The 23921-nt window shown below is 42.3% G+C and overlaps 1 protein-coding gene across 3 annotated transcripts in view; it reads right to left on the minus strand.

Annotated features, from left to right (window-relative positions):
* Window positions 1–23921, minus strand: part of Znf521 (zinc finger protein 521) — a 284198-nt gene that overhangs the window by 24711 nt on the left and 235566 nt on the right. For all 3 annotated transcript variants that reach the window (XM_021150480.3, XM_029471828.2, XM_021150478.3), the window contains 2 exons: window positions 5320–5451; window positions 2864–2979 (listed from right to left, as the gene is read on the minus strand). In XM_021150480.3, coding sequence (XP_021006139.1) covers window positions 2864–2979; window positions 5320–5451 — 248 coding nt within the window. The remainder of the gene's footprint in view (window positions 1–2863; window positions 2980–5319; window positions 5452–23921) is intronic.

The raw sequence follows: 23921 nt of genomic DNA on the forward strand, positions 1-23921 counted from the left end.
TTGTGTAAACAATATCTCTTCACCTCAAGAGGCTACAAGGAGGGGTACTGACTACCTGGCCTCCTCTCCTGTTTAACACAGTTATCTTGAAGTTAGGGAAAATAATGGACAACTATAGGAAATATCAATAGATAGTAACGCACAAGTTACAAGTAAGGGTTTTCAAGTAGTTTCTGAGGCAGTTAAGGATTCCCAGGACCAGAGAGCTGAAGAACAACTGTTTAACTGCAGGAAAGTGGAGACTGTATGTTTCATGAAACCTCTTGTCTTTAAGGATGCATTTAAGTGTGCCTGATCTAGAGTAGGTCACAGATCACTCCCACCACAGTGCTGAGCTGTAGACATAGTGTTTTGTGCACTGTGTAAAGGTTATCCTTGTGTTATTCAAATGCTGATTTCTGTTCCCCACCCCCATACATTGTTTCAATCTGACAGCACATTGTAATGCTTCTGTCAAGAAGGTCCTGTCTCAAGTTTGTGTAAACAGTTCTTACCATTTATTCTCTGCCTTGTCAATAAGAGCTGAATAACCAATGTAAGGCAGAAAAGAGAATAGGGTGGGACTTCCACCACTGAGGGGAAGGAGAGAGAGAGAGAGAGAGAGAGACAGAGAGAGACAGAGAGAGAGACAGAGAGAGAGAGAGAGAGAGAGAGAGAGAGAGACAGAGAGAGAGAGAGAGAGACAGAGAGAGACAGAGAGACAGAGAGAGAGAGAGAGAGACAGAGAGAGAGAGAGAGAGAGAGAGAGAGACAGAGACAGAGAGAGACAGAGAGACAGAGACAGAGAGACAGAGAGAGACAGAGAGACAGAGAGAGAGACAGAGAGAGAGAGAGAGAGAGAGAGAGAGAGAGAGAGAGAGAGAGAGAGAGAGAAGATTGAGCCTTGAGGCAGGGCAAAAGGAGTTGGTAAGAGTTCAGTTGGAACATGGAAGGCCCAAAATGCACGTATTATTGGGATGTTGGCTGGGAGGTAGCTAGATTAGTTTAGGGGATTATAAGGCACACTGACAGCGTATTGAGGTGAAGCTTGAAAATAAATCTTAGTACCTGTGTCACTATTGGGGAACAGAGAAATACAGCTGCCTTATTAATTTATTGTATAGTTATATTAAAATGATCATTCACTATAAGCTTTCTCATTGAAAGACACACCAAGTTGGAATCTGTGCATATAGTGCCCAAGTAGACGTCTGATACAAACATTTAGTTGCCACCTTGGCACCAGTCTCTGCACGAAGTCTATGACTTTCATCCTAAACCGTTACTTCATTTGTTTCAAATTTTACATACTAATCTTGTACCAAGTCAGAACAACCAAACCTCCTATGATTTTTTCTTTGACACAAGTTGCAATAAAACCAGTATTTTTTTCAAGCAAGAATGTAAGGTTATTTTAGTATGATAAAAGTATGACTTGGACTGTATTCCATGTTTATTGGCAGACACATGTGATAGAATCCAGTGTTTCAAAGGAACAAAATGTGAAAAAGAGATGTTAGTCCTCTTCCACTAACAATGATGCAATTCAGGAGGTTCATTTATCTCCTAAATTTCATCTAACTTAGTTGCTTAGAACAATAACTGAGTAGAATAACCATAGATTCTCTATTCTGATATACATAGCTCCTTTAAATCTTGCCTTACCAGAACCTCCCCCTTTCTTGGGCATAAAGATACCCTAGAGGTAGCCAGAGGAGTGCAGATAAATTCTGTATTGTTTGTTCTTGGCTCTGGGTGTAGAAACCAAGCCCACAGCCATTTCAAGCCAAACAATAACCAGTAATATTCATAATAAGAGATTTCAAATGCAGATCCATTTCTTCCATAGGAACCAGCAAGATTTAAAAACATTTAATCATGATAATATTCTTACTCTTTTTTTTTTAAGATGCAAAAAGTATTGAAAAAGTCATGTTCTTCTAAATGAAATTTCTGGAATAGAATCCATGTTTCTTTGTCTTTGTTTTTACTTCTTTTTTGGTGTCTTTATGACCTTGTATTTCCTCTTTGTTGGGCTGGCCTTGAACTTGTGACATTGGGATTATAGGTATGTGTCAATATATCCTTTGAATCTTTTTCTCTCTCCTTTTCCCATTTTCTGTGATGCCTGGATTAATCCAATGCCTTGAGCATGACAGCAAGTACTCCACTGCTGAGCCACATCCTCAGCCCCCTGACTCCTTAACTATTATTTCTGAAAGTCATTCAAGCAACCATAGGTTTTGTTTTATAGCTTATATTTATACCTATAATTTTATTTTCACCTTATGACAACCTGTGAGTATAAAGTTTGTTTCTTTTTGTTCACATTTAAGGTTCAGAGAAGTCATGGACCTTTACATCTAACAAAAGGTACACCCAAGGTCCAAGCTAACTTCTTGGGGTACCCAGACTTCAACTCCAAAGCTGTGGTTTCAGTACTAATTATTCAGCTGCCTGATGTGGAACAAATACATCCTAGACAAAAGACCCTTTCCAGTGTTCAACCTTCTCGATAACGATGGCTGGTTACCCATCCAGCATGGCTCCCAGGGGGAAAGAACATGAATAAAACAAGGCTTGGGAGAGCGAGCCCCGACAAGTGAGGGGAATGATCCCACAGTGCAATAACCCAACCCCTACATCCTTCATACTGGGTCAGAAGGTCCAATTACAGTTCTCTTCTAGTTCTTTTTATGATTGACAGCAGCCAGAGGCAAAATTATTTTGGTGTCTATTAATCTTGTCTCTAATTTCCCCTTTGCCCCCAAACACAAGAGCATCATGGTGGTCCAGAGTAAGAAAGATTCTCAATCCATAGTTAAAATGTCCCATAAGAGTATCAAGTAGACTCAACCCTCAGCCTTCCTCACAAGGCCATTACCTGTAGCTCTGTTTGGAAGAAAAACTTCTGTGGGCATTGTGTGCAGTCATAGATCTTGTCTTCTTGTCCATGGGCAGAGAATATATGCTGTTGCAACTTGTTAGCTTGAACAAACACTGAAATAACAAAGAGATGGGAGCTTGGGTTACTGAGTTCCGCTATATCCTGTGCTGATGATTCTGCACACACAGACAACAGGGTGAAGGGCACACCTCCAGGCATGCCTGGCTCCTGACACCTGAGGAGAGTAAGAGTCATAGCTGCTCAGGGTTGGCTCTCTGGCTTCCGTTAAGATGCACTCTACCCAGCACCTAGCTCAGCCCAAAGAGTAATGGTTCTCAGAGTCCCTGCTCCTTGTAAATCTTTGCAAATAAAAGCTGTGTGTCAAATGCACAGCTCTGTCTCATAAGAAATGACTCCTACTTCACAGCAACCCACAGGTTAAGAAATCATGACTGCTCAATCCCTGTTTATTGTATTTGCCTAAAGTTATAGCTAGCAAACAGTTCTCTATTTAAATGTGTTAATGCTAAAAATGATATCCCACAGCTACTCTGGGGCACTGTCTATAAATGTGCAACAGAACGGCAGGTAAATTCTCTTTGGATACTTTAAGATCAACTCGGCCTACACATGGAATGCAAGGGTTTCAATAATATAAACATGTTCAATTTTAATGACTACAAAACAAGGCCCTAAGACTGTGTAACAGTTTACCTAGGAGACATACTATTAATAATTAAATTGTATATGCCAGAGGCGCTGTTTGGGCTGGCAGAGCTGACTTCTGACGGATGCTTGGTGCACTGTGACCTAAAAAAGTTTGCATCTACAATATTAATCTGTATAGGCAGGGAGAGGATTTATTAAAGATGCTGGCATTTGACTTTGACTCCACTCTGATCATTAAAATTATTCTAATTGCCAGCCAACCTAACATCATATTACAGTATTGTTCTTGTGAGTCATACATTTTAATAACATTTCTCATTACCTTAAAGAAACCTCTCAGCTTTTCTTTCCCCGACATGCTTTACATTGGAAGGTTTTATTTTTCCTAATTGTTATTTCCAAATGACTTCAAGATACAATCAAACAATTTACATCTGTTTGTACAGAGATCCAGGCTGTTCCTGATGTGGCTATGTTTCCTTACTAGCTCAACAAAAAGAAATGGGATTTTATCCAGGTTTGCAACTTATGTCCATATAACATCCTATATTTTATGGGGCTCTGGCTACAACACGAAAGAACTATTTTATTGTAAGATTTAATTGTGGAGACCTTTGGCCTACTCTTCTTTTAAACAGACTTACCAGGTACCTAGACAGAGGACCTTGACTCTTGACTCTGTGCATCTTAAATACATGGTAAGAGCCTAACAATAGCTTTAATAAAAGAAAAGTTTGGAAGAGTAAACAAACTCAACAGAGAGAAACAGCAGATGGGACGAGTCCGTGAAGGCCAGTGTTAACGATATAGCCATCCACATACTGAGAGTGTTACTAGTGGGAGCTACGAGGGCCTGTGGCCCATGTTCCCATTTTTATTATAGAACACAAATCTACAGGCTGAATTCAGTGAAGGTAACTAATTAATCTGCAGACAGAGAAATTTCCTTTGAGGTCAAGATATCTACACATTCCTTCTTTCCATTGACGTGCTTGGCCACCACATGCCAGACACAGGCGAGATGACCACTGAGGATCTTAGGGTGACAGCAGAAAATGTGTGAACATATTTCAGCTCTCATGGGCTTTGAGGAATAAATTTTAAAGTGTATGTATGTCTCTGCCTCTCTCTGTCTCTGTCTTTCTCTCTCTGTGTTAATGTTTCTGTGAATATGTGTGTGTGGTTAACCCTGACAACTGTACCACTGTAACATCTGATACAAATTTTCTAGGATCATACATTTCTATCAACTTTTAAAATCCAGTCTCACAAAAAATAAACATCTCTAATCTGTATACTATTTCAAAGAAGCATTTTATTTACACACACACACACACACACACACACACACACACACACACACATCTTTATAAAGAAGTTATAAAATTATCCAGGTTGAGGTCACATATGTCGGGGCACTGGGACCACATATTTTAATTGAATATCGAGTGACTCAAAAGCAGCCAGACTTTGGTAACCTTTTAACATCCAGAGGAAGAGGAGTGAACCCAAAGTGGATGTCGTTTTTCCGGGTAGGAAAGTGTAAACTTAGGCAAGAACTCGAAATGCCATTCGTTCATCCTGACAGTTAACCTTCCCGCCCGGCTCAGTCTCTAAAGCAGACTGCAATCAATAATGCTAATCAGCAGAAATCAAACATCTTCCCTCAAATTGAACAGCAGTCGTTGCTGTAAAAGGCCAGGCAGTGGGAAGTACGCTTGGAGGAAGGACACAGTGGGGTCAGTGCACACACAGCTGAGATTTTGCTTGAAGAAGCTCCTTACCTGTGAAACAGACGGGGCATTTGAAGGTACCACCCATCCCTTCGAAGCTGTGCTCTATCAGGTGACACTGAAGTTTGGCAGGGGAGTCAAAGGTCTGGCTGCAGAGTTTGCACTCATGGTTCAGCCCTTCATCTGTTGAGGGAAGCACATTGACAGAAGAGGTCAAATCTACCGTCTTTGTGATAGAGCCAGGATACCTCTCATTGCAAGCTCTTGCTATAGCCAAATATAGATACAGACTCATGTGTAGCCACAACACCCTGTAATGCCTGCTCCGTAGACGTGTAACGTAGTGATTTCTTACATTATTATGGAGTTTATAGAAATTTACGAAAAAATTAAAATTTAAAAGCCAAAAGTCAGAAATCAGATTTTACTTTGAGGCTTTTAGTGTGTCGATGCCAAGGTTTCTGTTTTAATGATCATGATTTTATGAGCTCTATGTTTCCAAAGACCTAAAATAAAGAACCAATAGGAGAGTGGAATGGCTTCTTCCTCAGTGCTTCTCTGGTTGCCTGGAAGACTGTAGATAGAGGCTTCCATCCCTGACCCCAGGATCTCCGAGGCGCGCTTCTGAACCACACCTTCTCGTGGCAGCCTGCTCTGGCGAGTCTGGAGCAGAACGCTTCACTTTGTGGGTGTTCTTCCCTCTGCTTCTCAGTCTTAGCCCATCACATCCAACCCTAGGTCACTGTTCACTTAGCTTTGCTTGACAGGTCTAATTTTGTCCCTGGCTTCTCTCCACCTGTCTGTCTCATTTCCACTTTTCTGAGATCCGGCTCACTTTTGACAAGTTTTAGATCATTAGACTTCAGAAGTTGGTAGAAGAACAATTCTGATTGGCTGACAATTGCTGTAGTGAGAGTTCCCAGTCCAGCGAGGGCTCACTGCCTTCACTAAAACTAGCACAGCCTGGCGAACGCTCCAGCTTCCTGTGCTTCCCGAACTGTTCTCCATGTCTGCAAATGTGAATCCATGCAACCTCGCAACAACGCATGAGAAATGCCATTCCTATGCCCACTTGACAGATGAGAAAGGCATGATCCAGTGAATGTAGAGCTTTTCTCTGAGTCAGAGAGGCTAACAATGAAAGGAGTCAGAACTTAGACATCGGCAGTTTTGTCTGTGGGTTCATGAACTTATAGACAAGCTATGCCACACACCTGCTATCCCCAAGATGACTTGTTAGGAAGAGCAAGGGTCAGAGGCTATACTCTGACCTTCCCATTATTATGCAATATGTCTACCTTCTATCTGTAAAAGTTAGAGATGTTCATAAGAGGTAGACATGCTAGGACCAAGAGCAGGAGATATATTTACACTCAAGGAACAGCAAATTTAAACTAAAATACTGAAAACAAAGGCATTTCCCTCCACTCAAAGGCAAATTTCCGAGTAGGTGCCTCACTAGTTGAGCTCTGACAGTACGAAGGTCCAATTACAAAGGGAATTATTATTAGCTAACTAGGAGTGAAATCATGCTATTTGTATTCCTAATCTTTCCTCTCACACAAGTGTGAGTCTTCAGAAGCAGAGGACAAGAATTTGTACAAGGAGAACTCAAAGCACTAATTAAGCCCCCAGTACAGTCTACATTTCACAGGAGATAAAAACCCACTCTGTATTTGGGTGGCACAGCAAACTCCTTGATTATAATTATGTAAGAAGAAGTTTAATTGTGCCTACTGACATGACAAGGGGTTATACAAAAAGCTTTAGGGATTAAGTAAGATCAATTGTTCTTTTTTTAATCCTTTCTTTTCTTTTAAATCTTAAAGTCACCAAAAATTTCCTAGATTTCAGTCATTAAGAGATATAAAGAACACTATTTATTGCAGAGAACTGAATCAAATATAACCAGAAGTATTTGCCAAGTTTTAAGATTTCTTGAATACTGTATAACGATATGTTGAAGAGTAAGAGGATATTTAAGTTTTAATGTTACAACACCAATTAAAAATTACGTCTACTTTTTCACATTGTGACCAATAAGTACATTCAAGAAAAATAGCAATTAATAATTTTCTTCCTTCCCATTTCTTTTTGTCCATGAGAGCCAAGGAGTAGGCTTGTATGTGAGCCTGGGTTCCTTGACAATCAGCCTGTTAAGTTAGGTGACCAGTCTTGCTGCAGTCTTTCATTGAGAACAGAGGCTGACTGTATGTGGACATAAAGGGAATTCTGCAAGGGAAGATCCCCCTTTTGACTACTCATGCTTTGTATGTAAAATTAACAAAACAAAAGATGTGTCTGAGTGCAAGAAACATGCCCTCACCCATTTTCTCTTTTTTCTAGCCCAGAGTAAAGCAGTCTCCCCAAAGCTAAATAATTTAAATTTAGTCAAATGAAACAAGAATGGCGACAGTCAGTCGTGCAGTGACTTATGTGTTCTAGCACAGACTTATTCTTCACAGATTCTACCCTTTGTTTGCGGACTGATTAAGTAATACCCATGACAGCAATCATAGCAAGCATTCTTGAGAGCTATTTTTACAGTTTTAAAGCACATTACACTATTGAAAAAATATTGCAAGTTCAATTTCCTATTTGTAGGTTAAACAGTGAGGTTTTTTCCCCCCCAATAAATGGATCTCCAAGTTATTTGACTAGGAGAAAAATATATCAATTACTCCTCAGCCACCTCACCCAGAATCGATGTTCTAGTAGACTGTAAGACTCCTCACCTGTGCCGGGCGTGGTGGTGCACACTGTTAATCCCAGCACTTGGGAGGCAGAGGCAGGCGGATTTCTGAGTTCGAGGAGAGTCTGGTCTACAGAGTGAGTTCTATGACAGCCAGGGCTACACAGAGAAACCCTGTCTCAAAAACAAAACAAAACAAAAAAACAAAACAAACAAAAACCCAAAACAAACAAATAAAAGACTCCTCACCTGTCCCTTTGTTCTCGCCCTTCATCACAGTCCCCCCGCCCTCCCCCCCCCCCCCCACACACACACTGTGGTCCTCACTGTGGATCATCATCACAGGGCTGGCTCTAGGGCAAGCAGCTCTAGGGCATCAACACAGGGCTGGCTCTAGGGCAAGCAGGTAGGGGCTGCATTAGATACGTTTCTCATTTGTCACGTGACCTGCAGACAGCTCCAGTGATAATCATGGTTTAAAGGGGCACAGTGGATACTTGAGAAACTAAGACAGCTAGGGTCTGTGAAGCTTGCTACTCTGGCTGATTCCATTTGGGGGAATCAGGAAGTAGAGGCTCTGGCTGGGGCTGAGCTGGTGGTGGTGACCCACCTCCTCAGTGACCCGTTGCTCATAGTTAGGTTCTCTGTCCTAAAGTCCCCACAATTTCTCCAAATCTGGATCACCAGCTGAGAAGCAATAATCCAAACCCAAGAGCCTAGGAAGTCAAGACAGGGACCCAAACAACTATGTCTACTGCTGGCTAAACACTTTCTTTCTTTACTAAGAAGGGGAGACAGAAATTTGAGAATTGCAAAAGCAGCTTCATTCAGAGACCCTGCTGTATTTGCCCTCATGAGTTCTGGTTTCAGCTATGTGGTTACCAGCTCAATCTCACTGTTAAAGAGCTGAAAACCTATAGTGGAGAGGAGTATATCTGCATTAAAGGCCATTTCCTTGCAAAAAGCTGTTCCTTCCAGCAGCTGATGCTCATGAGGTGATACTAGCAACACCTCCAATTTCAATTTCAAGTGGGATGTGCCCTGAAGCCAGAACTTGCACCTTGCTTCCTCCCCCTTAAAGGTGCCAAAGAGCTTAAAAATTCAATCAAAATCACCATTTCTTCTCTCTGGAAAGGTAGCAGCTGACAGTAATTGGATAATACAGTCTGACTCATTTATTAAAAAGAGATTCAGAGTCAATTGACTTAATAACCATTACAATATTTCATTAAGGCTATAATAGGCTAGCACAGCCCTATTTTTTTATGAAGAGTTATAGGTGGGATCTTTGGATGAAACTTCTAGACACTCCCATCCATGTTTTCTGCTTATCTATAGTCTCCAGATTTTCTACAATACTTGTAGTTTATCTCTGTATGTTACTCTGAAGGAGGAAGGGAAGGAGGGTGATAGGGGAGGGAGAGGGAGAAGTGGCCTTTCTGTGTCCTATCAATAAAGATCGATTACAACATTGGACTTTTCACAGCTAAAAGGTTGATAGAAAATGAGCAAAATGATGGCATCTAAAAAAAAATACAAGTGTTGCACATTATGACTGGAAGATATTCTAGTCTAAAAACCATGACAGCATAAATCAGTGCTAGGAAAGGGAAAATAAGACCACAGAATGCAAATTAGTCAGCCAAAGAAGAAGGCTCAGCCTCAGCCTGGCTCACTTCACAGGGCCCAGAGCTTCCCCAAAGCTTGCACTGTGGCAGTTGTGTGGGTACCCAGTGACATGGGTAAAATGTCAGAGTGGCCTTCTCCTTACTGAGCACATACTAGAGGCTGATGCTGGCTACCTAGTGCAAGGTAGTACCAAGGATGCTTAAGCATAATTGAGAAATAATGTCACATGTATAGAAGTCAGAGCTAAAACAATTATTTTCATTTGCTAATCTTTGTGTAAACTGGAACATAAATGTAAACAAGAATCAAGTCTACAAAAGAGTCTCATACTCATGTCAATATTTATTCCCACATTAAACGTTCTGAGGAAGGAGTCTGCATATGCAATTGCTATGCTACCTCATTGCCTGAGGGAGAAACAGGAGGAATTATAGTGAACTTTCTGCTCCAAGAAAACACTCCATTCTCAACCAGAGCCAGCTCAAAAGCAAGTGGTTCTTCCTCTCCAAAGTCTATCCTGGACCCACGTGACTGTTAATCAGTTGTGCCACAGCAAAGACTTAACAGTCAACAAGCACACCTTGGCTGCTCAAGCACACCTCAAGTTATAGGTTCCAACATGGCCACTGTGAGTCTAACGCAGGACTCTGACATTTTAGAATGAGCTTTATACAATGGCAGCCTCCTCAGCAGCCTACAGACCATGTGCTCCAGTTTATACCCCCTTTCCTCCAATAAATAACCCAAAATCTAAAGCCATTGCAAGCAAATGTTCAGTGGCTGCATTACATGCCGCTGGTTTCTTAGAAACCTCTGGGGACCTGGTTTACCTACCTCACCAACACCAGGACTATTGCTGAGGACCAATTTTTAAGGGTTTATAAGGAGAACTCTTCTATTTATCCTTGACCCTGGCTGGAAGGATTCTTCTCACATTCTTCTACTACAGAAATCTATAGGCTAAAATCACCCCCCCAACCCCCATTATCACATGACAGGGGCTATCCTTGAAAAGCTCTGACCTGACAGGAAGTGAACTCAGCCCTCAGAATCCAAGCAGAGAAACCAGACGCCCCGAAGTTGTAATTTGTGTCCCCAGTTCAAATGTGCGCACCACTCTATGCTTACACACATTATTTTTTAAAATCTGAGAAAACCATGCCCTAGACCAATTCCCAACACCCGCTGTCGCCCCACCATGCTTCGCCTTGCTGCTTCCCTGAGTTAATTTCCAAGCACACATTTATAAGCCAGGGGTCTGAGGACTAACAAAGCAAAGGCATACATGACAAACCCAGCCCTCGGCTACACTGGCTCACCCTGGAAATCAGGGCTAGAAAAATAGGCAGCCTGAACTGCAATTTGCCACGCACACAGCCATCCCATTCTTTCTCGGGTCCCTGGCACTCTGGCCACAATAATTTGTTGAATTACACATTACACATATTTCACAACTGTAACATAAACACACCAAGGTGCTAATTTGGCAGTGGAGAATACGGCCTAGGCTTTCAAGTCCACTGGTAGATTAGTCATTAAGCCCCTGAAGTAAGGCAGAATAGGAGAGAACTGAACAGCATATGAGTGTTTCTTTTTCCTTCACACCAGTTAGGAAGTTCTGGCCTTATTTATTCTGTGGAACAATTTAAGATGAAAATGAATATTGCCTGACCGGTACTTTCAGAACGCTTTCTCACTGGCAATATGGTGAGATTTGCCTCTGTCAGTATTCCCAAGCCATTGAGAAAGGGCATGAAGTATTAAGGACAGGACTTCTGAAAATACATAAAGGAAAGAGCCTGGAGAATCCGAGCAACCAAACACCAGTGGCTTCTATGCACAAAGTACCTAAGCCACGGGCATCTCAAGGAGAGCTGAACACTATGTATCCCTTATGTCTAAGTCACACCATACTGCAAGGAGACTTGCAAGGTGCAAGCGTCTGTGGGACTCATGCCTGAGGATTTTATTTGTTTGTTTGTTTGTTTGCCAATAGTCTAAACATTGCAATGCTTTTGGACTTTTTAAGCAAAGCCACTGGTTCTGTCACTGTTGTTTCCTGTCTTGAACTTCTCATTATCAGCAGGATGGGAGCAGGAAATGATTCAACAGGGGTAGACTGCACAGTACCCAGCAGAATTCGAGAGCCCAGAGGCTGCCCAGGGACCCATAAACATCAGCAGCTTGGAAACTCGCAGGGGGTCCAGGTGGATGGGGCAGGGAAGGCAGGAAGGGGGATTTTAGCTGCTCCGAGATGCAATGCTGTCCAATGTCGTGGCTGTTATTACCATTTGTGTGCACGAATTAGAATAGTCTCACGGAGGAAGAAAACATTGGGATGTTGTTTAAACTATAATAAAACAAAACAAAACAAAGAAACACTGAAATGGGAGTTCTGCTCGAAGCTTGCCGCACTCAGCACTTGGCAGTGCTGTTTTGGCAGAAGTGGGGGCCAGGAACAAGCACACCAAGTAAGATCACTTCCCAACCTGACCGATGTCCTGGCCTCGCCAGTGATTTCTTTTCCTCTTTGTGAATTTAAACATGGGCCTCACAGCCAAAGTCTTGGTGCAAACATGGAGTTACAAAAGAGATTTAAAGGGAGAAAACCACTCTTACGTGCTTTGATTAAACAACAAAAGTTATCAGAAAAAGCCCCCAGGAAAACTTTGTAGTGAGCTCCCTCCCCTCCACCCCCACAGAAGCATTCTTAAGCAAGCTAAGAAGAAATCAGGACACACTTCTTATCTGAAACATGGGAGCCTGGAGACAGCTCCTCATCGTGTTTGCTTCAGGAGCAAACCTGAGTTCATTTCCAAGACCCGGGTACAAAGTCAGGCATGAGGGCTGCAGAGAGGACATGGCAGCTAAGAGCCCATACTTGTCTTGCAGAGGGCCTGGGTTCAGTTTCTTGTACCCATATCAGGAGGATTACAACAGTTTGTAATGTGACACTTAAGACCTCAGTGGGCACCTGCACCTGAACTCTTGTAAACACACACACACAGACAGAGACAGAGAGAGAGAGAGAGAGAGAGAGAGAGAGAGAGAGAGAGAGAGAGAGAGAATGGCAGAGACAGACAGAGAGAGAGAGAGAGAGAGAGAGAGAGAGAGACCGAGAGACAGAGACAGACAGAGACTTACAATTTCTTTAAAAAGCATTGGATGTGCTAGACTGTACTTGTCACCCCAGTTGATTCTTAAGCAATCACCCCAGATGATTCTTAGAGTTTACAGGCCAGTTAGCCCTCAGTCCCAGTGAAACACCCTGCCTCAAAGGACAAGGTGACTAGTTCCTGGGGAACACCTAAGGCTGACCTCTGGTCTCCTCACACACGAGCATCTTCCCCCCGGCCCCACCCACACAGCTGCACAGTAAAATAAGCTCAATGCAAACAAATGCGCAAGGAAAGAAGTGGAGATGGAGAACAGTGAAGCTTGAAAGGCACCTGATAGGTTTGCATAGATGCTTCCTGCTCCCAGAAAGCTGCTTCTGGTTACAAAGCTTTGGCCGAGTCTACTTCTGTGTCAGGTGGAAAGCATCCACTTTCCATGAAGAGGATACTGGAAAAAACTCTCTATTGAAAAAAGTTTCCTTTACCTTGTTTTAAGTCTGTCTGTCTGTCTGTCTGTCTGTCTGTCTGTCTGTCTCTCTCTCTCTCTCTCTCTCTCTCTCTCTCTCTCTCTCTCTCTCTCTCTCTCGTACCTAAGGGCACAAGTACAAGATCAAAACCCTGACTTGCATTTTGCAGAGTGAGTTTGGTGTCCTGTGAAATCAGAGCCAGGGCTCTTCATTACTCAATAATGCTCTCCTCCATTTTCCTGCTAGGCCTAGGAGAGACTGGAGTGAGCGAGGGTATCTTCCAGCTAAGGTGTCATGGGAGTGATGTTTTACCAGTTCATAAAATACTGTAAGATGCAGAAGGGCAGGGTACGCTTTGATTCAGTGATTCATGCTGCAACCGGACAACCATATGTATGGGCCATACATAAACAGGATGCTTTTTGCCATAGGTCACAGGGAAGTCTCTGTACTATATTCCATGACAGAAAAACAAGGATCCTTTCTTTTTTGGTGTGTGTTAGCATGGGCATGTGTATATCTGTGTGCACAAGTACAGGTATGCCTTTGCGTGCGCTTGTGTGTGTGTGTGTGTGTGTGTGTGTGTGTGTGCACGTGTAAGCAGAGGTCACCCTTGGCTTCCTCAGGAACTCTATGTACCTTGATCTTTGAGACAGGGTCTCTGACTAACAACAGGACTGATGGCTGGCCAGCTAATCCCAGGGCTCTGTAGCCCTGATAAGGGTGTACCATCACATCTATTTAAGAGCATATGTTCTAGGGTCTAAATTCAGGTCCTCATGCTTACAAAACAACCAGTGTGCTATCTTCCAGGGTCTAAACAAGCGTTCCCAACAGTTGATATTCCTAAAATACAATGTGCCATTCTCTTAATTAAAACAGTCATATGGATTTATCATGACGTCTGCACGCAGATTCTCTTGTTTGACATTAAATACCTATCAATGTCTTTGCCTGTAGGTCTTCTGGTTGTTGTAGCAGCATAGGTAAATTTACCTTCAAGCACGGAGCCAAGCCAAGCCAAGCCAATCCAAACCAAGCCACGCAAAGCCAAGCCAAGCCAAGCAAAGCAAAACAGAAAAAGAAAGGAAAGGGAAAAAAAAAAAACAAAAAAACAAGCCCAAAACATAACTGATAACATTGGGGGGGGGGTTCATGCATAATAAACTAAATGCAACCTGCTGGGTTGTAAAATCCATGGGGAAAACATCCTTGAGAACCAAGAGGTGCAGCAGTCAGCACTCGCCCACATGGCAGTGGGCAGCCGTGGCAACTGGGGGCAGAAACGGCATCTATCAGGAATGTTTCTGCAGTGCCATGGTGTTGGGTTTGCACTAAGGGTCAGGGCCTTTTCTTTTGCTTCTTGAAGAAGAAGAAGAAGAAGAAGAAGAAGAAGAAGAAGAAGAAGAAGAAGAAGAAGAAGAAGAAGAAGAAGAAGAAGAAGAAGAAATCTGCTGCTGCTTGGCGTAAAGCCACTAGCTATGTGGAAAAAGTCTCTAAACACTGAAAAGCTGTTTATCTTTGTTAGAAAGCACAGCCTGGTACTGCAGATGATTAAAAACAAAATACAGAAAAAGAAATATAAACCAGACAAAGGAGATGAAGCGAGGGACAACAGTCTCTGCAAACATTTCCTGAGTACCCTCAGGTTAAGGAATGAAGACAGGTGGGCATTTTTAAGAGGACATTTTTTTTTATATTTTTAATTATGTGTATATGTGTGCATCTGTGGGTAGGTGTGTGGCATATGAGTACAGGTGCCATCTGAAGTGGGAGTTACAGGTGAATGTTCAGCCACACCAGAGCTGGAGAGCAAACGCTGCTCGTCTCTGGAATAGCAGCAAGCGCTCTTAACTACTAAGCCATCCCTCCAGCCGCATTGAATGAATTCCTTTTACTTTGTTTGCCGGATTTCCTGCATGTAATGTTCGTGCACCACACGTGTGCCTTGTCCCTGGAGCTCAGAAGAGGCTGTCTGATCCCCTGGAACTGGAGCTACAGACACTTGTGAGCCACCTTGTTGGCATTCAAAACTAAACCTGGGTCCTTTGCAGGAGCAGCCAGGGCTTTTAACTGCTGAGCCATCTCTCTGGCCTCTGCTTTGGCATTTTTGAAGCTAATTATCCTTGTAAGAAACTATTTTATAAGAAACTCTCTGATTGATTACTTAGTGCAAAGCTGACATCTTTGCCTTACGATGGTGTTTAGAATCTAAATTTATCCCAAACTACAAATTGTGTCTGTGATGGCACATGTGCTTGGAAGCGGATGGGTTTCCCTCTTCCTCCTTGCAGGCAAACCATTAAGCAAGAAAATGTGGAGGAAAAAGTCACAATCCTGTATGGTATGTGCAAATGAGTGGAATTTTTATTGTTCTTTGGTGTGACCTCAGAAACTTGGCCTTGAAAAACAGACGAAGGTGATGCGCCATAAACACAGTAAGATTTCTAAAAACAGTTTATTGGAAATGTGAAGCCTGCTTTCTCCTAATCAGAGGAGGCCACCCCTCAGAGAAATTTTCCTGTGCATTATTAAAGTGATATACTGTGATACTAGTTAGAGCTCCATAACCTTTAAATTGCCTGATTGTAATTAAGGCCACTAGTTTTATTTAGGAAGGTTCAAGGAGGCTCAATTTAAGTTAGCTTAACTAGTGTGAATTTAATGTCATGCTGCCATAGGCAGAGGGGCACACTGGTCTGCTTGCTCCATGGCACAGGCAGCTGTGGGACTGGATATCCTAAATTATGTCTAGATTTCAAGATGCTGCAGCTGTCAGACGTGGCAGGATGTGGGTAATCCCACAGCCTCAGGTTGGCGCATGTACTTCATTCATTCATTCATTCATTCACTCACTCATTCACTCACTCATTCATTCATATCCTCAATTCTAAGTACATCTGATCACTGTGTGAGGAGAAGGGGGAGTTAGAGCTGTTTTTAAGGGTCTCGTGATCTCTTTTTCAGAAAGGTGGGGGTCAATTAGCACCAACAGTTTAAATTGAGACGCATGCATATGTAACTAAGTTGTGAGAGGGGAAACTCTGGAGAGGGAAAGTTGGTGGAGGCGGGGATGGGGAGGAAAGAAAAGCCGGCTACTCAGCTAGGACACAGAGTGGAGTACTGAGAACACATCCATTCCTCTAGGAAGGCAGGTGACCAAGGAGCTAAACAGAAATGAACAAAACAAGAGGGTTAGAGCAAAGAGGTGTCTCCGGCACAGATGAGAGCCGCAGCAGACAGACAGACAGACTGGAAGGTGTTACTGGATGTGAGCACACAGTATTCATCTCTGGGCAGAATGCTGGCAATTTTCTGTTGCTCCAACGGCAATAATGAAGAATGGATTTCTTTACAGCCAAGTGGCTCAAGCAGCCAGCTACGATACCACTATATAATTAATAACAATAAGCAATTAAAGAGAACAGCAGGTTACAACAAGGAGATGTCAAAATATATTAGCAAAGGAAAATACTGCAGCCACACACTTAAAAGAAAACTGGTGTGTGGGATGGGAATCCACAGCAGTATCTTTGTGCAGGTCATGTCCTAGATGGGGCTTTTATACTTGAGAAAAATGGAGGATGACATAAAACTACTCTAAGGTGCTTAGCGTCTTCCCAAAAACCAAGGACTGTTCCCAGTGCTCAGAGAAATCAGAAATGCAATGTGTCAAATAGAATTGTAAAGACAGAGCATAGTTGGCTGGAAATTCTTTGCCATCATACGTTTACTAAGAAATATTCTAATAAATACTTTACAATAGATCAGCTGCTGGCTCAAGGACTTTGAGAGACTCTAGTATATTTTTGCTTTTTGAAGTAAAATCTTGGTTAATCAGTAAATTAGGAAAGTGTTGAAGAATCTAAGAGAATCAACTCATCTACTTAGTTAAAATGGGAGATTCCAAGGTTGGAAGGGGCCTTAAGGACAAGTACAGACTTGTCTAGATGATGAGAAAGGATTGAAGCAAGAGACAATATCTAGTATGCCCATGAAGGGAACTAACAAAAGAATCTAAACATCCCCAAACCCAGAAGCCCAGGACTCCAACAGTTCACTAAGCCTTTAACTAAAAAAAAAAAAAAAAAGGAATTTAGGCCTGGGAAGATGGCTCATTGGAGAAAGTGCTTACAACACAAGCTTAGAGCTTGGCTTGGCTTGGTATTTCCAGCATCTATATTATAAGCTAGGGATGGAGATGTGGGATGGTAAAGAAAGGGATGGTTCCAGCGGCCTTGATGGCCTGTTTATCTGAAACAGCGAGCTTCAGGTTCAGTGAGAGACCTCATGCTTCAAAAAATAAAGTCAAGGATGGCAGAGAAATACATCCTGACATCAACCTCTGCCTTTCTCCTACATATACATGGGTGTATATGCACATGCACCTGTATACAATGATTACATGTGCATACAACACACACACACACATGCACACACATTCACACACACATGCATGCTTACACACATACTTACACATGGATATGCACATGCGTGCACACACACACACACACTCTCTGCTCCTTAAGTAGACAAGTTTGTGTTGTTTATCAAATAATGGGTTAGGATTAGGGGTTAGGGGTTAGGGGTTAGGATTAGGGTTGAGGGCTAGGGTTCTAATTCTATTATTGCTGTGCACAAAAGCTGCTGATATTTCTATGCTTCGTGGCCCCACTGAGCTACTTGTCTTAAGCAACCATGTCTCTGAGCCCCCTTTCTCCTACCAGAAATGAAAGCTAGTAGGTAAGACCTGTGGGAGAACAGAAAACCTTGATAATGGAGAGTTGAAGCTGTGTCATCTCCCACCCCCATTCTGCCCTGCCCCCAGCATCTCCAGATTCCCCAACTGGGTCTGATCTATGACTCTGAAAGAAAGAAACATTTCTGACTGTACAACTTGTGAATTAGCGGCTAAATCTTGTGTTTTCCCTAAATGGCAGTAACAATTTGGTTAAACTGTTACTTGAATCTCTGTGGAAGCTGAGCGTGAGGTCTCCTTTAGAGAATTAGAATTACTTGGATGCGGAGACTGCCTGAATGTCTATACCTACATGTACTTGCTCAAGTACTTGAATCATTCTAAAATGAGTATTTGGGCAAATACCAAGAATACATGTATTTCCTAAAGCACGTGGCTCACATATATAAGGAAAATTAGTGCACAGCATTCCTAGGAACTCCATACTGAAGGCAAGATGTTATTCCTGGCATACTAATGACTCATACTAACTTCAGTTTCCTTCTGCTGTTTCCATCAGTCAAGAGTAATGTACAGGACAGAGTTGGTGGTAGGCAGGAGAGGAAGGACAGATTCTCAACTCAAAAACTGAAGCTAAAGACTGTGAGGACTAGAGCTCACCAGAAAGCGTGGGTTAGCTGGTTACAAGTGTTAATCTGTTCAATGAAGAAAGAGACATAATTAAGAGTAGCTCTTTCTTAGATATAATTTCTTATATTACTTTCTGCAAAGCTATTAAATATTTCTCAGATCATAATGCCAAATTATAAAGATGCTTTGGGCACAATAAATTTTTAATCCACTATCTTTATGACAATTTTTCTAAAAAGGGAAATAGCTCATTCAAGATCTGTCTTAAAAATTTAAATACTGTATACTGTGTCAATCTAATGGAAGCAGATAATGAATCTCCACACATAAGGAGGAACTCTATTGAGATAATGTCACTAAACTGTCTATTGACGGCCTTACACATTTTATATATTTATGGGCTCCACAATGCTCTCAGGATGCATTGTGCAATCAGCACAGAATTCCAATGCCATCTTAAGCAATCTACAGAAGAATGTGGGTGTCAGCAACCACCCAGTTCAGGTTCTTTCTGAAAGTATGCCATATTTGGTTGGCTTAACAGTTTCCTTCTTGGAAAAGCACATCACAAAAGTCTTAGACAGACAGGGATCAGCCTGAGCATTCTCACACCTGACAACTCAAAGGAAAGCTACTCCATTAGGCAATTTGGTGGCAGAATGGTGCAAAAATACTTCTGGTAAGACCTCAACTGGACTAACAAACAGAATTGTCATATCCCTGAAGGTTGGCGAAAAGGCAGTCCAAACATTCAAACCAGAGTCACAAATATAGATTACATGCATTATACAAATGTGTAGAAAACTAAACTGAATGAATATTTTCAGTTGATCTTAAACTAATCGCCATTACTGAGTATATCTAAGTATATTGAGAGAAAAACTACTCTATGACAATACATTCTAAGGAATAGGAAGAGAGCTTAGTTAAATGTTGCCTCCAACTACTGCAAAGAATTAAGAATAGCGCTGGGGAGACAGTTCATTTGGTAAAGGCTTGCCATGCAAGCATAAGGCACAGTTTTGGATCCCCAGAACCCATTCAAGGCAGGCATAGTGTCAGGCACTATCAACCAAGCGTAGGAGAGGTAAAGACAGGAGGATCCATGAACTTGCTGCCCAGCTTGGAAAACAGGGAAGATGGCATAGTTGAGGAATGATACCTGAGCTTTTCATCTGGGCCTTCACACACCTGCACACATGTACAGGACACCCAGTTACATGTGATATCTATACATACCCAACATGAATACATACAATCATACACAAGCAGAGGGAGAGAGGGAGCAGGGGAAAAGGGAAGGTGAAATGACAGAGAGAGAGAGAGAGAGAGAGAGAGAGAGAGAGAGAGAGAGAGAGAGAGAGTCTCAGAGAAGAAAATCCTACTCAATTGTAATTGTTTTCTTAGGAGACTGATGGGTCTGGGGTAACATTCCTAGCAGTCCCCTCCTTCTTCTCCAACCCACATGACAGATGACATCATAGGGCAACTCTCAAAAGGAAAGCCCAGGCAGAGGAGGAGGAGAAGGAGAAGAAGAAGAAGAAGGAGAAGAAGAAGGAGAAGGAGAAGGAGAAGGAGAAGGAGAAGAAAGAAGAAGAAGAAGAAGAAGAAGAAGAAGAAGAAGAAGAAGAAGAAGAAGAAGAAGAAGAAGAAGAAGAAGAAGAAGAAGAAGAAGAAAGAAGGAAGAGGAGGAGGAGGAGGAGGAGGAAGGCAGCAGCACAGGAGAGACACAGGACTCAGAATCTGGGCATCTCTCCTTTGTCATGGAGATAACAATGCTGTTATCATTACTGTGGTAACATCAGGGAAATTCCAAATCAAAGTAGTCACACTGGACCCAAAGTCACTCAATTAGTTCTAAACATAATCTCATCTACTGAAAAACACCAGGCTTCTGGGCAGGCCAACACAACTTTTAAGCACAAGAGGCTGAATACAATTTTTATACAAGTCAAACTTAGCTTCTTCTCTAAGTGTGTACCTGGGCTGGCAGAGGGCAGGGGTGTAAACCCAAATGCCAGTTAATCTTGAGGATAGATTGTTTCCCAGGAAGAGCATGATTGATTTGCTCAGCCACACCAGGAATTACTGGTAAAGCATGGTTCAAATCCGCATTTAGGCCCTAGACTAAGGGGAAGAAAAATAAGCAAATTTCACTTTGCAGCCAAGATTTTTTTTAAAAAAAACTCATCAGTGGTGGTTTCCTGGGATGCTTGGTGTGGAAGGCAGGACACCCATGAGTAGCTTCAAGTGCTAATGTTTAGTTGACTCAGTGAAACACAACAATGCTCTCAAAAGCACCCTGCCATTTTACACCTTTCTGGTTATCTTGTTCATTCATCTCAATGTCTAAAGTTAGATTGAGAACAAAAATATGATATTCAGATTCTTGTCGCTGGTCTTCTATTTTTAAAATTCATTAAAGTTAGCTGACCACGTGGCACTGCAGAATCAGACTACTTCTAGAAGAAATGACATCTTGCGATTTTGCTATTGCGGGTAAGAAAACTGATATGATTCATTTCATTACAACAACAAACAATCTGTTTCTACAACCAAGAATGCAGTTATTTTCAAGCTGCATGAAACGAGGCAGGCTCGTTTGTTTTCCCACAAATGGTACCAGTTACAAGGCAGTTTTCTCTTCCTCACGCGGAGAGTTTCACATAGACCGTTAAATATAACTTACTGAGTTGATTTGGAAAATACCACGAAAACCATAGACCGTGCTGCTCCAAGGCCTGCAGTTGAATAAAAACAAACAAACCCTCCCTGGCCCCGAGAAATATAAATAAAAAGTTAGATTTCCCCGCACTATGCTTGATTGCATTAATTGATGTTTTAAAAAAATGGTTGAAAATGAAGGCCAGCGGTGGCACATTGCTTTCTTTCCTAAGTCACAATAGTAACAGTCCACAAACAGCCCCGAAACCTCCCCTGCTGTGGCTGTGCACTCCCACTCTGGCAGCTCAGAGCATCCACCATGCGTTTTCCACTTCACATCTCTCTTCCCAAGCGCAGGAGGAAGCACTTCACAGAGGCAATTCAGCCCACTTGCCTGTTTGCTTACATGCACATCTCCGATAAACATGGAGATACTGAGTGGTCAAACACTGTTTTATTTTCCTCAATATGCTAAAAGAACTCCTTTCATTCTAACGCAGGGTTTGGGTTCCTATAGCACTTGGACTATGGTTATTCCTAGGTTCAGTTTTGTAATCTGTCACTTTTCCTAGTGTTCCACTGAGAAACCATACAGTGTGCACATGGGCAAACCTAGACTGCTACCACAAGCCTAAAACAACTGCCATTGTAGCCAGTAAAGCAGTGTCTGTAAAGCCTGTGATAGGCAGTCGCACAGAGGCCTTTCTTCATGAAACTTGATGGAGATTAAGCAACTCAGACTTTGGGATTATTCACTGGTACCCAAATCTGCCGACCAACAGCTGTTGTCATTTTGTGCGCTTACCTTTATCATGCCTTAGCTGAAACATTAATGAAATGGGAACAACAAGTACCTATGACATCGGGGGTGGGGTGGGGGAGGTTCAACCAACATCAAGTACGAAGAGTGAAATTGTCTGTCTGTCTGTTATCAACTATGAAAAATGAAATTATTTACCTATATCTGTCTGTTCATCTATCCATCTATTATATCTATCTATCTAATCTAATCTAATCTAATCTAATCTAATCTATCAAGTGCCTATTCTATAGAGACTACAGTCAGTGTTATTTATTGTTGGTTCTAAGCACTGAGAAAGTATTCCTTTATGTATTGGAGTATTTTCATAATTGCTCTTAGTCTTTAACATTCATCTATTAGTTTCATCTCTCCATTTTCCCTCCTCCACGCCACATATAGTCAAAATAGGGAGACACAGCTAGGCTTCATGAGGCAGAGAGGGTCCGGGATTACAGTGTGGTTATAGGCCAGAAGGACAGAAGACAGGGCTACACAAAATCCACTGTCCCCTCTGTAGTCAGGTGGCAGCCTCTTCAAGGCAGCTCTAGAGTTTTTTAGGACTTGAGTGGCAGACCTATTACAGTAGCCACAGGGTAGAGACACTGATACAGGAACTGTCTAGAGCAGGATGCATCTGGTGGCACCGCCACAGCCCCAGCTGTCTGCTGAGAAGGGCCTTCCCGGCCCTATCACTGAGGCTTGCACACTGACCTGGCTCCTACCATGTGGCATCATTTGGGGAAAAGTAGCAAAGACCTTTTGTTAGTTTTTAAATGTAACCCAGACATTAATGAGAAGTCTAGGCATATGGTAATGATAAGCTTTAAAACAATACCCAGAAGATGTTGATGCTGATAAATTACCCCTTTTGTAAGCCCCTCCTCTGAAGGCACAGTCAACAGCAGCTATGACTATTTTTTTCCTTCCTTCTTCTTCAAATTGTATGTGTAAGAGAGAGAGACAGAGAGAGACACAGAGAATTTGTATGTATGTGTGTGAGACTGCATTTGTGTCTAAGTGTGTGTGTGTGTGTGTGCCAGGGCTAAGCATTAACTAAAAACACACATCATGCACACTTGTTGAGTTAACACAGAAGGTCGGCTCAGACATGAGGATCCCTACCCAGTTTCTATGGAAAGGGTGGCCATCTGTTAGTATGACCTACATTTCCAGCCTTTGCTCCTCACACAGAATTACCTTTGCCCTGAATGCTAACCGCACCATCTAGGATTCTTCCAGCACTATTCTCATTTTATCAATATGCATTTCATCTTCCCCAACACAGCAAATGACTCTCAAGCTTCCTGTTTATCTCGATTGATTACAAGAGTTGTTGACAAAACACCTGTGGTTGGTTTTTACATGAATGAATGACACTGGAAGAGAGAAGCAGGTATGGCAGGAGATGCTCTGATAAACTCCCTGGGCTACGATGGATGTGCAGTCCACTTGTGGACTGGAGGTTGTGGCTGAATCTTCCCACTATCTGCTTTGTGGTTAATTCTTCCCTGTATCCGATTCAATGAGCAGAGAGGCCTGTTATTCCCATCAGTCTTAGCACATGCCTTGTGCCCAGTTCTCTGACTTCTGTCCAGCCTCAAGGTTGAAAAAGAAAAGCAGCCTTGTGTTCAGTCCTGTCCCTCATATTTATTTCCATCTAGAGAAACAATAATACGTTACTCGTTTTTCTTGGCAGGCTGCTTTCTGCCTGTTTTCTTCAACCTCATTTTCTCTTGACAAGCTACAAAATAGTGGCTGAGCCTGCCCCATGCACACTTTGCTTAGTTCCTAGCATTTCCCAGGCATTGACCTCTCCTTAGTCCTGCCCGATCGCCATTGGTTTACATTTTTAAGTCTCCAGTAGAGAGAATGGGATAAAAAGAATGGTCTTAATAAGTGCTTGAAAGCTACTGCCTTCTGTTGGCCACACACTGTTTCTGACAAACACTGGGCA

This window comes from Mus caroli, unplaced genomic scaffold, assembly GCF_978045245.1.
Source record: "Mus caroli unplaced genomic scaffold, Mus_caroli_1 scaffold_19, whole genome shotgun sequence".
In the NCBI taxonomy this organism is placed as follows: domain Eukaryota; kingdom Metazoa; phylum Chordata; class Mammalia; order Rodentia; family Muridae; genus Mus; species Mus caroli.